General features: G+C 39.3%; 1 protein-coding gene across 2 annotated transcripts in view; it reads left to right on the top strand.

Annotated features, from left to right (window-relative positions):
* Positions 1–18,261, top strand: part of CMC1 (C-X9-C motif containing 1) — an 81,525-nt gene that overhangs the window by 15,894 nt on the left and 47,370 nt on the right. For both annotated transcript variants that reach the window (XM_040246346.1, XM_040246345.1), the window contains exon 2: positions 6,637–6,726. In XM_040246346.1, the coding sequence (XP_040102280.1) occupies positions 6,637–6,726 (90 nt within the window). The remainder of the gene's footprint in view (positions 1–6,636; positions 6,727–18,261) is intronic.

Raw genomic sequence — 18,261 nt, 5'->3', positions numbered from 1 at the left:
TCGAGTCACTGATGCCATCCAACCATCTCACCCTCTGTTGTCCCTTCTCCTCCTGCCCTCAATCTTTCCCAGCATCAGGGTCTTTACCAATGAGTTGGCTCTTTGCATCAGGTGGCCAAAGTATTGGAGTTTCAGCTTCAGCATCAGTCCTTCCAGTGAATATTCGGGACTGATTTCCTTTAGGATTGACTAGCTTGATTTTCGCAAAGAGTCGGACACAATCGAGTGACTGAACTTAACCGAGCTTGATTTTCTTGCAGTCCAAGGGAGTCTCAATAGTTTTTTCCAACATCACAGTTGGACTTGCAAAGAGTCGGACACGACTGAGCGACTTCTACTTCACTTTGATCAATGATTTAACTCTTAACTGGATCTCAAAAATGTCAAGAGCTACTTCAGCGACTGAGCAACTTTACTTTCTTTTCTTTCTTCTTAAAGTCAACTGATTATAGCCTTCAATCACATCTGCAAAATACTTTCACAGCAAGAGCTGGATTAGTGTTTGTTTGAGTAACTGGGGACTAGCACCTAGCCAAATTGGCCATAAAGCTGACCATCACAGGTGGTTTCTGTCAGATTTTTCACAGAACTGGTAATAATCTTTATCTTGTACAGTGTTTCAGAGAATACAAAGAAAAGTCCCTAATTTATTGTTTAAATCATGTAACTTTGATACCAGAACAACACAAAGATAAGAGAGGAAAGTTATGGGCAGGTCTCAAAATCAAGATAACTGCAAAAAGTCTAAACAGAACTGGAGTATCCAAGGTGCAGGTGCTGCTGGCTGCTGCTCAGTGTTCTTTTGAAAGGTGTTGACAGTAAGAATTAAAAAATGACAATGCAGAGCTGTCCTTATGCTTGTCTGCATGGAAATCGGAACAGAATCTATTGGCAGAGGATGAGAGTTAGAGTTCAGTCAAGTTGTGTTGGGTTTCCTTGGTGGCTCCGGTGATAAAGAATCTGCCTACAATGTAGGAGACCTGGGTTTGATCTCTGAGTCAGGAAGACCCCCTGTAGAAGGGAATGGCAGTGCACTCCAGCATTCTTTCCTGGAGAATTTGATGGACAGAGGAGCCTGGCAGGGTACAGTCCATGGGGATGCAAGGAGGCAGACACGACTGAGCCACAAACACTTTTACTTTCAAGATTGCATTGATTCGGTCAAGCCTGTGTGTGTGTGTGCTCACTTGTGTCTTTGTGACCCCAAGGACTATAGCCCAGCAGGCTCCTCTGTCTGTGGGATTTCCCAGGCAGGAATACTGGAGTGGGTTGCTATTTCCTTCTCTAGGGGATCTTCCTGACCTGGGGATCGAATCCGTGTCTCTTACTTCTCCTGCATTGCGTTGGCAGGCAGGTTCTTTACCACTAGCACCACCTGGGAGGCCTACGTACCAGCAATAAATAATTACGTTATTTATAAACAGATACCTTTACCAACAGAAATGAGTCTAATGAAAGACGAACAATATCTTGAAGGATACTTTTTAAAAAAATGTTTTTACTTTTGCTATCTGAATAATGCTGTCCTAATAAAATGTAGTGGGTCCAACCAACTGCCACAGTGGAATACCATACTACCTGTGTGTTGGGAAAAGTCTCCTGTGGGTGGACCTTCACAGGTCGACCCATGTTGCTCACGGGTCAGCTGTGTTGGTTTGAGCGTTTAAATATGAACATTTATGGTGTAAACTTCCTTATAAGCCCTGCTTCAGCTTTGTCTTACACATTTTGATATGTTGTGCTTCATTTTTCATGCAGGTCAGTGTCTTCTTTTAATTCCTCTTCTGCCTTATGAATTATTTAGCAGCAGGGTATTGTTTAATTTCCAGGTATCAGGAGATGTTCCTGCTATCTTTCTTTTATTACTGTCTGGTTGACTCCATTCCATTTGGTTTTTCTATAGTGTTTTTGAATGTATTTCTTTGTCTTTTTTTAGTGGTGGTTCTGAAGCTCACCTTATGCATACATAGCTTATCACAGTCTAGTCAAGTCAACATTTTATCTTTCAAATAGGACGTAGATATCTTACTAAAAAGTTGCTTTATCCTGTTCCCTTTACAATGAAGTCCTCTTTAATAGTACCTCTGTGTATACTGAGAATGCTATATTTTTTGCTTCTGTCAAAAATAAATTTTAAAACTAAAGAAAAAATAGTTTACTGTGTTTACCCTTTCTGTTGCCCTTTCTTCATTCCTGCTGTTCTGAGCTTCCTTTTGTTAATGTTTCCTTCCTGTATGAATAACTTCTCTAGCCCTTCTTTTAGAATAGGTCTGCTGGCAGGAAATTACCATAGCTTCTCTTCATGTGAGTTGTCTTTGTCTTCATTCCTGAAGAAGATTTTCACTGGTTATAGAATTCCTGATTGACAGTGCTTTTCTTTTAGTACTTGAAAATACTAGGCCACTTCCTTCTGGCTTCTGTGGTTTCTGATGAGAAATCCTTTGTCTTTTGAATTTTTGTTCCCCTATATTTCTGATACTTTGATGATTTTTTTTCTCATTTTCAGAAGTATAAGTATGGTTTGTCTGAGGGTGTATTTCTTTGGCTTTTCAACTGTTTTATTGAATTGATAGGGTTTTGTCTTTTCACTAATTTGGAAAACTTCCAGTCATTGTTTCTTCAAATGGTTTTTCAGCCTTGCAATTGTTCTTTCCTCTTTTTGAGACTGTGGTAAAATCAATGTTAATGTTTTTTTTGGTCTTCCAGGTTCTTGAGCCTCAGTTCATTTTTTAAAAAGCCATTTTCTATTTTATAGCTTGGGAAATTATTATTGAATTATCTTCTGGTCCTCTGACTTTTATGTCATTTCCATTAGATTTTTGTATATTAATATTGTATCTGGAAACCTTGCTAAACTCACTTACTAGTTCTAGCAACTTTTTATAGATTCCATTGGATTTTCTATATAGATGATCATATGACCTTCAATTAACTATGGTTTTATTTCTTTCTTTTCAATCTAGAGAAGCCTTTTATTTTTCTTGCCTTATTACACTGATGAGAACACCCAGTATAATGCTTAACAGAAGTGGTAAGAGCAGCCTTCTTTGGCTCACTCCATTTTAGGGTACCATTCAGTGTTTTAGCTTTAAATGCGATGTCAGCAGGATGCTTTTCTATAAATGACATTTATCACATTGAGGAAGTTCCCTTTGGTTCCTACTTTATGGAGGTTTAAATTAGGAATGGATATTGGATTTTTGTCAAATATATTTTCTGTGTCTGTTGTGATAACCATGTTTTTTAATATGATGAATTACACTTCTTCATTTTTTGAATATGACATAAATCTTGCAGTCCTGGGATAGACCCCACCTGGTCACCTTCTTATAATCACTGGATTCAGTTTGCTTGTCTTTGTTAAGATTTTTACTTCATGATGGCATATTGGGCTGTAGGTTTCTTGTAATGTCTTTGCCTGATTCTGGTATCATGGTAATGCAGGCTTCAGAGCAGTTTTTTGAAGGAGTTTATGTGGAATTGATATTATTTCTTCCTTAAATGTTGGATCACATTCACCAGTAAGGGCTCTCTGGATCTGGAATTCTTCTGTGAAAAAACTTCTGATTACAGATTCAATTTCTTTAATAGGTATGGGGCTATACTGATTATATGTCCTTATGAGTTAGCTTTGGTAATTTGTGTTTTTCAAGGAATTTGTCTACTTCATCTTTGTTTTCAAATTTATTGGCCTACATTTACAAGTTAAATACATTATTATTATATAAAAGGCGTATCATTTCTGATGTTTGTGACCTCTCTTTTCCTGGCTAGGTTGTTTATCAATTTTGATAACCTTTTCAAAGAACCAGTTTTGGTTTCATTGCTTTTCTCCATCATTTTGCTTGATCATTTTGTTTTCCATGTCATTGCTTTATGCTTTGATCTTTATTATTTCTTTTTTTGTGTTGCTTTGATTCTTTTTCTGATTTCTCAAGGCAGGAGCTTAAGTCATTGATTTAAAGACCATCCTTTTTTCCAGTGTAGACTTTCAGTGCTACCAGTTTCTCTATCACTACTGTTTTAGCTGCATCACACAAATTTTGATGTGTTACATTTTCTTTCATTTACAAAAACTTTCTAATTTCCCTTTTCATTTCTGCTTAGACCCATGGATTATTTAGAAGTCTGTTGTTTAGTTTCCAGAGGCTTGGAGATTTTCAAGAGATCTTTCTGTTACTGATTTCTACCTTAATCACACTGGTGTCAGGACACATACTTTGTATGATTTGAATTCTCTTACTTACTAAGATTTGTTTCATAGCCCATTCTGTAGTTTATCTTGCTAAATATTCAGCTGTTATTGAGTGGAATATTCTGTAAATGTTACTTGGGTCAAGTTAGTTGTTGATGTTACAGGTTTAACATGTAAATTTAAATGTGTGTTTTCTAATAAGCTTCACATTTGTACATCATGGATTCGTTTCTTTTGATCAAAGTATGTTCTCTATTACTTCTTGGGGCAAATTTTGTTTTACAAAGAAGGTTACGCCAGTATCTTCCATCTGTCAAGCTCTGTGTGATGTAGCCGTGTCTCTGCTGGGTATAGGCTGAGCTGAAATCCACAGAAGGTAGCAGAAATGCGGCTGACGGCCCCCACGACAGGCTCGGAGAGAAGGCTGCTCTGCTTCCCTTGGTTTTCTTGGGCTGCTTGCTTCTGCTCATCACCTCCCTGCCGTGTCCTGTGGAGGTGATTTGGTTTCTCTTCCTCATTGAACCTGCCCTCAGTCTTCCTAGCCCACGTGTCAAGATATATATGTGAAGAAAGAAGTCTTGGAGTAAACCCTCCAGGCCCAGCTTTTGCGGGTTTTGAAGTCAAAGCCTGTGGCTGGAGTCTCCCAGGTGAGCGCCAGACACAGAGGCAGAGAAGAATCAGTTCTGCCCCACCTACTGAACGCCTTCCTGCGGGCTCCCTGTGCACACAGAAGGGTGTTTGTTCTGTATTCACATTGGATTAGCAGCTTGATGGGTCTCACTGTTACAAAGATCATTTCTTTTTCAGTAAGGTTGAAAGAGATAAACTTTTCAGTTCCTACATATCTGAAAATACATATTTTCCTCCCATTTTTAAAGTCTTCATTGAATTTGTTACAGTATTGCTTCTGTTGCATGTTTTGGTTTTTTGGTCACAAAGTATGTAGGGTCTTAGCTCCCCAGCCAGGGATCGAACTCTCACCTTTCACATTGTAAGGCAAAGTCTTAACCACTGGATCACCAAAGAGCCTTGAAGTTATTTCACTATCATTTTCTTGCATCCACATCTTGCTTGTGAAACATGATATAAATCTGGTTCTTCTTTCTCTGTGTGTGGGGTGATGTTTTTTTCCCTTTCGAAGCTTTTAGGATTTTTGAGCTTTGACTTTCATCAGTTAGGTGATCTATGATTTGTTTCTGTCTGAGGGCTCATATCTGTTTATTTGCCTCAGTACATTGATTATATTTATTTGAAAGTCTTATTTTCTGTTCTCTTTAACTGTCTCAGGAGTTGTTTACTTCTTGATTCATTGTGGTGGGCTTCTCCCTTTCACTGTGTTGTCCTTATCAAATTTAGGTGATTCTTGGCTGTTTGGTTGTTGCTGATTTTATTTGCTTTTTGAGATGATGCCCCCTTACCGTAACTGCAAATGCTGTATCACTTCATAGCTACATCCAGAGGATGTTGGGGACCAGGAGAGGTTTAGGAGTTCCTGGTCTTACGTGTCACTAGATACATACTGAGAAACTTCCTCGTCTTTTGGAGGTAAGTGCCTGTATTTGCTTATTTTACCCAGTCTGAAAGCAGCAAGAATGACCTACTTTGACTCCTGCTGTGGTTATTTCGACCACTGATACTTCCTCTAGGGAAGACTCCTCTCTGTTTCTGTTGCTTCAGAGTGTGGGGCATGCTTCCCGCTTTTGGCATCTGTTTTTTCCTGGGAAAAAACTCTGAGGATAAGATTGCCTCCTTTAATCTGATCCCATCCACCTTTTGCCTTTCGGATTTTCTGATCATTTGGATGCTGGGAGAATACTCACCTCTTTGGGTTTTAGGGCTTTCTGGGAATTTGAGGAGCATGCTGGGGGGAGTCTGGAGCAGGAGCCCAGGCCTCCGTGTTCATCTGACTATGGTAGTTGTGTTTGAGACACACAGAAACCTCCTGTGCTTTGTTTTTCTTCGCCAAGGTAGTTCTACTTTTTCTTCTGCCAGCTCTTTCTTAAGGTACTTATTGTTAGCTGGAGAAACTACTTATATATGTCTCTTAATCTTGGATCTCTTCATCTATCCTTGGGTCTCAGTGTTGATAAAAATTCTCTTCTTATGGATTATATGAATTAAAAAATGATAATGCTTTAGTCTGTGACTTTAATTGTGTCAAGACTACATGGAATATGTCACCAAATAAAAGTGTTACAATGTAGTTTGCAGAAAGTTTTAGGAAGATGTTACCTATATCCCTCATGTTTTTTTCTGCTGTATTTAAAACAATGTTTAATGATTTTCAGTGACTTAATTACAGCTTCATGAGGTTATAGAAGAGTTACTTTTTAATACATTTGCATAGGCTTTTATTTTAAATAAACCAGAGTGCTTATTTTTCACCTAAACAGGTTGTTTACTTGAGACTTTATTAAATGAAGATTTTTTTTTTTTTTCAGAGCAGCATCTCAGACACGTTGAAAAAGATGTTTTGATCCCTAAAATAATGAGAGAAAAGGCCCGAGAGAGATGTTCTGAACAAGTTCAAGGTAAGATTCAAATATTCATATAAAGATCAAATATGTTTTTTATAATATGATCTGAATTTAATCCTTAGCCTCAGAATGAAATAGTCAGTGAATTAATATGTATGAATTGGTTCTCACCCTTTCACTAAGATACCAGTATTTCAGCTTTCAGAACTTACAGGTGGCATTCATTTACAATTTAAAAATATTCTCTCAAATTCCCAGTAAAGAACATTTTTTCCCCCAGATGTACAGTTATAGAGAAAAAACTTGCATTTGTATTTTGGAGAAACAAGTTATTCTGGTGATTTTGATAGGGAAAGAAGAAATGTCAAATGTAATGTATACCTGTGTCTCCTCTGTCAACATATTAATATAGGAATAAATTCTAAGATGATTTCTTTGGCATCGTTGCTGTTATTGAATTATGAATGGAATCACAGTGGTAAATACAGTGAATCTGTTTTTTAAAAATTTTTCTATATTTTACAATTTTAAGTGGAAGGTATTTATGTAAATGCATGTATTAGGCACCTACATATGCCTGTGTTCTTTGGAAAATAGTTTTTAACATGAAGTATTCCTGTATTCTATAAATCTAGAGATTTAGAATATTGTTGATTAATATGTAATATTATAGTGAAAAATATAAACAAAGGCAGGGAAGGTGAAACCTGAGGCCTTAAATGATGGGTAATTAGAAAAGCAGATGGCAGTATTACTGTGGAAATGTCCTGTAGTAACAGTCTACCTCTTGGAACGGCCACGTCAGAGAAGCAGTGGCAAAATCTGGCAGACGTGGCCTTTCCCCTGGCTGCAAGTTTTCCCGGTGCCTGTGGCCTCTGAGGAGGGGCCATAGTTATGCCAGGGGGTGCTGACTGACTGCAGTTCCCCTCACGAGTGTCAGCGGGAAGCCAGGCCGTATCAGCTATCATCTGGGGACTGTGTCAGGAGCATTTGGGTGTCAGGCACATTCTTGTCCCTTAGATGCTGTCTGCTTAGAGAAGAACCTTTGGGACTGATGGATGAAGACAATAAAAGAGTAGTTCCTCAGAATCAACACTGTGTGAGGATCATTTCTTTTTCTTAAATGACTTATTATGAGCTATTCCCATTTTAAATCCATCTATAAATTAGGTTTGAGTTAAATCCATCTGTAAATAAGTTTATTAATAAAGATCAGCAATTTATCAGCATCATTTGATGGTCTTGCTTTCATTATGAATTAGTTGTCTGATTGGAGGCCCTTCCCTCCACTTACCCCCAGATTCAGGAGAAGTTGTTCCATTGGCAGTGCGATTCAGTACACACTTGGCGGTGGGCAGTCATGCCCATGGTCTCAAGAAGTAATCTTCCATCCGCCTCACAGAACTTTTAAAAATACAGATCCTGATTCTGGTGATGGAAGAGAAAACTTAAAAATGGATAATAAAGTTATAGGGTTAACTTTTCACTACCAGGAAAATTATTTACTTATTACTGAATGTATTGGTTCAAAATTATAAACATTAGTTGTACTTATTCTGTTTTGTGGGTCTGCCCTGGTATTCAACTGGTGAAGAATTTGCCTGCAGTTCAGCAGACCCCGGTTTGATCCCTGGGTCAGGAAGATCCCCTGGAGCAGGGCATGCAACGCACTCTTGTGTTCTTGCCTGGAGAACCCCCATGGACAGAGGAGCCTGGCAGGTCCCACTTCATGGGATTGCAAAGAATCAGACACGACTGAGTGACTTTATTCTTTTGTAAGGGTCTTCACTTTATTCTCTTTTGTAACACGTTATTCTGATACTTAGTATGAAAGAAAGCTAAGCAACTCAGTTACAGACTGTTTACTCTCATGATTCAGATGAAAATGCAAAATGGTCGAGTTTGGGTTTCAGAACTACCTTTGCTTTGCTCTTGGACAATGAAACTTTGTTTTTGGCCTTTGAGATGAAAGAACTAGAGTATAACTTTAAAAGGTTTATTTGTGTTATGCACCTACTACTTTGTAATGGTACAGAAAAAATATTTAATTTTGCTTCTTTATCAAAACTTAAGTTGCTTACAGTGTTAATGTTAAGGTTTTCTTTCTTTTTTTATTTAATATACTTAAAATCCTTTGAAGACTGAAAGCACCTTGAAATTTGAGGTTCATCTGAGTTATTTCAATGCATTTATCCCTAATAGAACATGTTATAACGAATGATCTTTGAGTATTTGGACTTTTATAATCCTATATTGATTTTTTTTTTCCTTTTAGGCCATATGGTCCCAAACGGTATTTTAGAATCTAAAATTGATTATTTTATTAAGAATGATCTTGCTGTTTAACCAGGTGAATTAGGAGAGCACATACACTGGCATTGCTCAGGCAGGAGTAGACCAACTCCATTTAAACTGAACAAAAAGGCATAATGTAGAGTCAGGAGACTTCCATTGTGGTTTATTTACTATATATAGCCTTTGTTTTATTACATGATTATAGGATTCTATATAAAAGCACTATGCATCCTAATTGTATAGGTCTCAGATAAAGATACAGGAATTCTAATAAATGATCTGACTTTCTGCTGAATGCCTGAAACATGATTATGTCAGAAAGCTTTTCTGTTTGATATATTTTTTTTTCCCTATGTCATTTCAACCCGGCTGATCATAAGAATTGGGTCAGGCTGCCAGCAACTTAGGTTTGTGAAGGGAATGGAACAGCTTTTCCAGTGACAAAGAGAAATGAAATCACTTTCAATGAAAAAAAAGAGATGCCTCATTATAGTCAGCAACAGCAGTTATTGACAGCTACACTTCCTATTAACAAGGAGCATTTAACTAAGAGTTTGGCTGTTGGATCTTTGGACTTGATCTAATTTGCCAGCATTAATTAGTTTCTTTTGAGCACAGACACTTGGTGCTCACAGCTATAGATTTGCAGGGCTAATTAGGATAGAAAATTGAACAGAATGGGGTAAGGCATTAACCTTCAACCATTACCAGCTGGGACACTGATAAAGACCACAGGGCCCAAATGCTCCTATTGATGTGAAGAGCACCCTAATGAATATCAATTTCAGCCAGGTTGCTATATTCTTACTAGTTCTCTCTTCATTATAAGTTTTAACCCGCTTTCCCGATCCCTTCATTATCTGTGTCTGCACTACTGGGTTTTACTCTACACAGGTTCAGTCTGTGTTGCACACTTCACCTTCTGTTTAAACACAATTAAAATTTGTCTTAAGTAGTGGATAATGTTTAGAATGCTCCATGGTTACATCCCCTATTGCTTCTAAAATTTGACTTTTGCCTATAATTACATGATTCTGATTCTACGGTTCATTATTTATAAAGTCATGGTGACTTCACCATTGCCATGGAATGAAAATTATGACCTGAAACAAGAAAATCTCAGCTTTGGGGTAGTAATTAAGCAGTGTTTGTATTAAACTGGGGTCAACCTGAGAATCTTTGTCTTTGTAAAATAGATATATCTCTTTGTTTCTTTTTGAAGAGAAAAAGAGTGCACATCACCTTTTCCCTTAAAAACTTAGTTTTGACTCGATGAGTAAAGATGGCTTGACTTGATGATTAAATACAGAATTGAGGATCCCAGCCTTACTATTATCATTTCACAAGATGATAGACTCTATTGGTAGAGCACACATCAACAGAAAGGCATTTGCACAGTTCATTTAAATAGAGAAACTCAGCTTTATAATGTTCTTCTTTTGCCAGTAGCAAAGCATGAGTAGCAGTGAAGAGAACCACTGAAATAAATGAACAAAGCAATGGTGAGGGCTGTGCTGGAGGTGAACAGAAGGAAAGCTCCTGAACGGCTAGTCTCTGCCTGTCTCCCCACTGTGCCCCCACCTCCCAAAGGCCAAAACGGAAATCCCCTTCTACCACGTGTGGTGGTGGAATCACTGCTTTTTCTTGAATCTGTGATGTACCAGCTTGTGTCTTCAGTTCAGTTCAGTTCAGTTCAGTCGCTCAGTCATGTCCGACTCTGCGACCCCATGAATCACAGCACGCCAGGCCTCCCTGTCCATCACCATCTCCCGGAGTTCATTCAGACTCACGTCCATCGAGTCAGTGATGCCATCCAGCCATCTCATCCTCTGTCGTCCCCTTCTCCTCCTGCCCCCAATCCCTCCCAGCATCAGAGTCTTTTCCAATGAGTCAACTCTTCGCATGAGGTGGCCAAAGTACTGGAGTTTCAGCTTTAGCTTCATTCCCTCCAAAGAAATCCCAGGACTGATCTCCTTCAGAATGGACTGGTTGGATCTCCTTGCAGTTCAAGACACTCTCAAGAGTCTTATCCAACACCACAGTTCAAAAGCATCAATTCTTCGGTGCTCAGCCTTCTTCACAGTCAACTCTCACATCCATACATGACCACTGGAAAAATCATAGCCTTGACTAGGTGGACCTTTGTTGGCAAAGTAATATCTCTGCTTTTGACTATGCTACCTAGGTTGGTCATAACTTTTCTTCCAAGGAGTAAGCGTCTTTTAATTTCATGGCTGCAGTCACGATCAGTGATTTTGGAGCCCCCCAAAATAAAAAGTCTGACACTGTTTCCACTGTTTCCCCATCTATTTCCCATGCAGTGATGGGGCCAGATGCCATGATCTTTGTTTTCTGAATGTTGAGCTTTAAGCCAACTTTTTTACTCTCCTCTTTGACTTTCATCAAGAGACTTTTTAGTTCCTCTTCACTTTCTGCCATAAGGATGGTGTCATCTGCTTATCTGAGGTTATTGATATTTCTCCCGGCAATCTTGATTCCAGCTTGTGCTTCTTCCAGCCCAGCATTTCTCATGATGTACTGTGCATAGAAGTTAAATAAGCAGGGTGACAATATACAGCCTTGACATGTCTTAGGAGGATGGTTTGATGACCTCTGGGAGTTACTTTTCCCTGTGTGACTTTTTCCACACGTTTGACTCTTCACTAATTTCATGATTTATATTTTCTATGCTAGTAATATTTTTAAGAATATTATTTGTCATATATATTGGTAAAGTATGCCTTCTATTGTTATTTTTTTAAAATAGAGCCTTCATAAGAGGAAGAGTCACTGAATTGCTACGTTTTTATAAAAATTCATTATATTTCTTTGCTCTTTTGAAATGCATAATTAGCACTTTATAATAATGTCTCTGTTGACTAAGGAAGTTTGCCTTAAAAATAGTGTGTGCATGTGCTAAGTTGCTTCAGTCATGTCTGACTCTTTGTGATTTTGTAGACTGTAGCCCACTAGGCTCCTCTGTCCCTGGAATTCTCCAGCAAGAATACCGGAGTGGGAAGCCATGCCCTCCTCCAGCGGACCTTCCGCACCCAGGGGTCAAACCTGTGTCTCTTGTGTCTCCTGCACTGGCAGGTGGGCTTTTTAGCACTAGTGCCACCTGGGAAGCAAGAACCTTTTATTGTTTTTGCTGTGACAGATCAAGACCAGTAAAGGACTTTGACACAGCGGTGGCCTGGAACTCTCTTTAACCTGGATATGTTCTCCTACTCTCTGACTCTTTTCATCCCTTGCACCTTCTGTTAATGGTATTTCAGTGTTTCTTTTCAATCAGTGTTTTTTGTGGCTGTCTTTTTTATCTGTTGGCCAATAGGTAGCATTGGTTCTAAAGGAATTGTAACAAGTTTAAGGGCGTGGATTATTTGACACATCACAGAACTGTTGTTAAATAACACAGAACCTTGATAAAAATGCCTGTCCTCTTTATCAGTCATATACAACTGAAATATGTTGTGTTTTACTAAATTCCAAAGGTAGATGAATTAACAAAAGAGGAACTTCAAATTAAGAATGCTTAGGATATCCTTCAGGGACTTTGCAGGCAGAGAACTATCAAGGCATCATTAAAACTGATGGGAGGGCTACAGACTATAAATGGTCAAAGTAATCAGTCTTTCCAACTCTGTTACTTGAACCTGCCCCAGATTTCCTGCGGGTTGTTTGAATTGTACCTGTCTTATCACATAACGGGTCTGCCATATAACTGGCTCACCAGTGCTAACTCACACTGAGATGGAGACGCAGCACATCTTCAGACAGGGGTGGATCGATTAGGAGGAAGAGATATACAAGTCATCATGTGCGATGAATGTCTGTTAGGTTTAAGAGTATGTTCTGTGGTCTAAGGAGCATAAAGGGATTTAGGGCCCAAGTCCTCTCTTTTGGACCTTCCCTGGGTCTCTCAGGTTCCCGAGGCCACCCTGGGCTTAGTGCTTTCCTACAAAGACCCATTGTCCTCAGCACGCAGTCATGCTCACAGCTAAGGTTTATCACAGCAAAACCAGCCGAGGGAAAAGGCACGTGGGGTGAAGGTTAGAGGAGACCAGGCGCAAGCTTCCTCGAGGTCTTACTCCGTAGAGTCAGTCAACTTGAGCGTAACCCTTCTGTGGTCAAATTGGGGGCACATGTGAAGTGTTGTCTCTGGGGAGACTCACTAGAGGCTCAGGGAGTTGGTGATATGGCAGTTTCTGCATAGCATGTTCTGAACTTTCAGACGCCCAGAAGGAAAGCAGGTGTGGAGCGCAAACCACGTGCTTTACCCAGATGGTCGAAGCGCAGGGAGCGGCTCTTACCAGTTAGGGAACAGTGAGAGTGCTCCCCAAATCCAGGCTCTGACACAGCTAAGGGTCAGCCTTGGAAGCACTTCTTTCTGAGGAGTGTGGTGTCAGGCCTGCCATGGCAACTCTTCCTTGCACACGGACACAGTAAAAGTTATTATGTTTAATGACTATTATGGTTATGTTCTGGTCACACCATGTGGCGCGCGGGATCTTTAGTTCCCCAACCGTGGATGGAAACCACACCCCCTGCTGTGGAAGTGCAGAGTCTTAACCACTCGGCCACCAGAGAAGTCCCTGTATTTAGTAACTTTCTAATACTTAAATAATCATGTTTAATTACAGTTATTATGTATGCCTGTTGGGCCCAATGTCATGCCAGTGGAATCCTGGGTAGTAGACCTCTGTCAGTCACAAATCCAGCTGAATGATTTTTAAAACAAGTGAACGCAGTGTTTGATGATCATGACTCATTGCCTGAGTGGTTCTTGGTCACACTCATTAATTCACACTTCTCGTGTAGGACTCACAATTGTCTTGACTTATGATGGTTTCTGAATAATGGCAGTTTTATAATAAAATTATGTAGGCTTGGACATCAGTACTCTCGAATAATATGGCCAGTTCCTATTTCACAAAGAAAGGTTCAGTGTATTTGTTTTAGGAGTTAAGCTAAATCTTTGAATGACTCAATTAGCAGGGAATATTGTTAGGGCAGATGAATTTAGTATTTTTTTCTTTTTCTTTTGGCTGCACCCTGCAACATGTAGGATATTAGCTTCCCTACAGGGATCAAGCCTGCACCTGCTCAGTGGAAGGGGAGATTCTTAACCACTGGATCACCAGTGAAGTGCTGAATTTAGGATTTTAACAACTGATTATTCAACTCATCTCCAAAGGCTTAGGAGTGAAAAGTCTACATTTTGAACACAAAGCCAAAAAATTACATTGCTTGGAACTTAGAAATATTGTTAAAATGAGTAAATATTATTAATATACACTATGAGTTATAGCTGTTTCTATCAGTACTTCATTAACAAGTTTGTGTTATTTTCCTAGATTTCTTAGCTGTTCAACTTTGAAATATTTTGCCATAGTAGACTTAAATCCTGTCATCTTATGTGCAGTTAATCCAGACTTAACTGTAGTCTTTAAACGGTTCCATGCCTTGTTTATAAAATCCGAATATGAGATCACACTTCATTGAAGCTACCTGATGATTTTGAGTTGTGATTGCGATTCTTTCCAGATAATCAGGGACTGATACTCACAGCCAGTTATATTTTGGCTAGATACATTCTCATAGGAATCTTATATGTCTGTGGAAAAATTTTTGGCTTGTACAAAACTCTGGAATATGTTAAACTGATAGATGTAGAACTATTTAAAATATAACCAGTTTTCTGGGGAGATGGTCTAGAATTTGCAGCCCATCCTAAAGGAAATCAGTCCTGAATATTCATTGGAAGGACTGATGCTGAAGCTGAAATTCCAGTCCTTTGACCACCTGATGCAAAGAACTGGCTCATTTGAAAAGACATTGATGCTGGGAAAGATTGAAGGCAGAGGAGAAGGGGACGACAGAGAATGAGATGGTTGGATGGCATCACTGACTGGAAGGACATGAGTTTGAGTAAACTCCAGGAGTTGGTGATGGACAGGGAGGCCTAGCGTGCTGCAGTCCATGGGGTTGCAAAGAGTTGGACATGACTGAGTGACTGAACTGAACTGAACTGATAATATATAAAACAGACAAACACAGTACTTCTTGGTTTTATTACGAGTTATTAATTTCATTACGTTTAAGGAGTCAATATGTGAAAACAGTGTTGTGGTATTTCCATGAAGCGAATCTGAACTCAGATGTTATGGAGTACAGTTGCTGCCTAGTGGGTATTTCCCAGTTCATTTCTATGGTTCAGTCTTTTGGGGGATGCAACTGTAGACTAAATCCTAAATCGCATAAAGAAGAAATTCTAAATAGACATGATTTCTTATAATTTACTCAAAGCATTGTTCAATTAAGTAGATAGAAGTTTTGTTCTGAGGCTCAGAAACAAGTTTATCTGGCATCATATTTTAATATATTGATTGTCTCCAAAGTGTTATATACTATTTGCATATATTTTAGTGTTTGTCTACTTTCACATGACTAAGATATATTTTTACAAAGCAAAACAGAATTTTCAGATGCCCTTTAGCACTTGAATGGGCCCTTAGGGTTATATGGAACAGGGTCATTCAAAAGTATTTACTGAGTATTTCCGATGTGCTCCTCACCATTATATGAACAGTCAATAAAACAGACAAAAATATTTACGCTTATAATTCTTAGATTTCAGTGAAGGAAGGTGGTGCATACCTTAAGTTATTGTAAGAAAATATAAGTGATCTAGAGAGTAATGAAGTTGGGTTAGAGCAGTGAGGATGCCGATTTAGATGAGGCTGCAGTTTTTAGTAGGTGGTCAGTGTAGGTTGCACCAAGAAGGTGACATTTGGACAGAATTCTTGTAGGAGGTAAAAAGGTGAGACATACAGACATGTCTGGGAGGAGCGTTGCGAACAGAGCACATGGGAAGAGGCAGACGCAGTGGGTGTGGCTGGCATGTTGGAGGGGCGCTAGAAAGGTCCTTGTGGTTAGGGTGGGAAGTGAGAGTTCAGGAGGGTGACGAGTGCAGGATCAGGGTCTTGAGAGCACCGAGGAGCCAAGTGAAAGGATGCGAGGACTTAGAGCAGTGGAGGGAAGGTGGGTCTGATGCACGAAGCGCCGCACCACTCCCTGCTGCATTCGGAATAGATGGGTCAGGGCGAGGGCTAAGCGGGGGCCAGGTGAGGGATGTGCGTGTGATGGTCCAGCTGACGAGGTGGTGGAGCAGTGGGTGGTGCCAGTGAGCAGACCTGGGGTGTCTTTGCAGACAGGGTTGAGAGAGACCTGTGGTTAACAGAGATGGGAAACCTGCATGTCAAGAAGTTCTATGATTTTCTTTTAGCTTCTGGCTATTTGAAGCCACTATATTGGATAGTGGTGAAAATTCATCACTCTTTTCAAGGGAAATGAATATTTACCCAGTTGTGGTGGGTCTGGTATGTTTCTAATGTTTTTGTGTAAGTTCTTTTAGTATATGTTTGACACATGGTGTTGACTTAGTGATAAAAACTGACACTTTTATTGCTTGGTTTTAAGATGCCACCTGGACCACTTTCCTTCCAGAGTGAATCGTGACTGCATGGATGTGTTTACTCAGCACACTGTCTGTAGCACTGCTGGCTGGGTACCTGGACTCAGGCCATAGTGAAGAAGCTGAATTGGCCATTCGTGTCACATGACATGTTGCCAAGGGTAGTGATTATGGCTCCTCTGTGCGACTCTGGTAGTTTGTAAGTGTTCCCAGCATGGTGGTGCTGTGGCTGCCGGGAGTGGTGGGTTTTTTAGGTGATCGTACTCTTTGTCTAGTACTTGTCCTTTCAGCCTACATGCTGCGTTTATTTGTAGTTACTGCTTTTTAGTTCTGGATCGTGTTTGCTACGCTGTATACTATTTATCTCAGACTTCACCTAGATTGAAAAGTTATTTTCTTCCAATAGTGTAAGTAATTTTTATTATTCACTTCATTTTGTGCACTTCCAATGCTGTTTCCTGTAGCACTCTTTTTTGGGAGTGTAGCCCTATGTATGTAAACTATAGACCGTTTATTTACTCATTAAAAATGCAGTCATACTTACATGGTGAAGTAATTTGGATTATGTGTTGAACTTAAATGTTTTATTTTTATAATTTATAATTAATAGTATCTACTTTTTTGATGTTTAGTTTTTACTAAAATTGAAAGTCTTCTTGATTTTCATTACCCTAGTAATCTTATGAAAAATACACTCAAAATATTATGTGCTAATTAATGGTTGATTTTAGGAAGGATTGTTAGCAAATCTGAACATGTTTATTTACCATGCTAACTTTAAAAAAGCATGATGTAAAATTGTGTACATAGTTAAAGCCTAATTATAACAAAATGATAAATGCATATAGAAACAAATACTTTCAAGGTTTAATCAGTATCTGGAAATGTGGGAAGGAAGAAGGTGGAGCGTAAGCTATTTCTTTTCCTGTGTGCGGTTTTTTTCATATTTTTCAAAGCTTTATGTTTTACGTTACTTTGTTGAAATAAACTTAGGCCCTGTGTGTGCAAATTGTAAGTATGTAGCTTGATGACTTATGATGTAGTAAGCATGCCTCTGTCACGCCTGCTGAAGCCAAGAGACAGAGGTGAGCAGAAGTCACTTTCTCTGTCTTCCCTCCCAGTCACTGTCCTTTCCCTCTTCCCAGAAGGGAGCACAGATCAGGCTGCATGTGTTTTAGTGTAAACGGAGTCGTATGGTATGTGTTCTTTTGCGCCTCACTCCTTTCACTAAACTCTGTGAGACTCACGTGTGTCCTTGCGTGTAGTAACAGTCCTTCACTTTCGTTGTCGTGTGGCACCGTGATGTGAATGTGCTGTTCCTTGATTCTACTGTGGTAGAGATTTAGGTCATTCTTGGTTTTATAGGAGCAGATAACGCTCCTATAAACGTTTTTGTTCACTTTCTTTGGTACTTGTGTACACGTATTTCTATTATTTATATACTTAGTAATGGGATTTCTGGGCACTATAATGTACATGATAGACTTCCAAATAACTGGACGCACATACACCCAACTTTAATTTATTTTTTATTTATTTTTATTTTACTTTATTTTACTTTACAATATTGTATTGGATTTGCCATACATCAACATGAATCTGCCATGGGTGTGCACGTGTTACCAATCCTGAACCCCCCCTCCTACCTCCCTCCCCATACCATCTCTCTGGGTCATCCCAGTGTACCAGCCCCAAGCATCCTATATCCTGCATTGAACCTAGACTGGCTATTCATTTCTTATATGATATTATACATGTTTCGGTGCCATTTTCCCAAATCATCCCACAGAGTCCAAAAGACTGTGCTATACATCCGCGTC

This window comes from Oryx dammah, unplaced genomic scaffold (genome assembly GCF_014754425.2).
Source record: "Oryx dammah isolate SB20612 unplaced genomic scaffold, SCBI_Odam_1.1 HiC_scaffold_9, whole genome shotgun sequence".
NCBI classification, from domain to species: domain Eukaryota; kingdom Metazoa; phylum Chordata; class Mammalia; order Artiodactyla; family Bovidae; genus Oryx; species Oryx dammah.
This window is presented reverse-complemented; position numbering and strand designations above follow the sequence as displayed.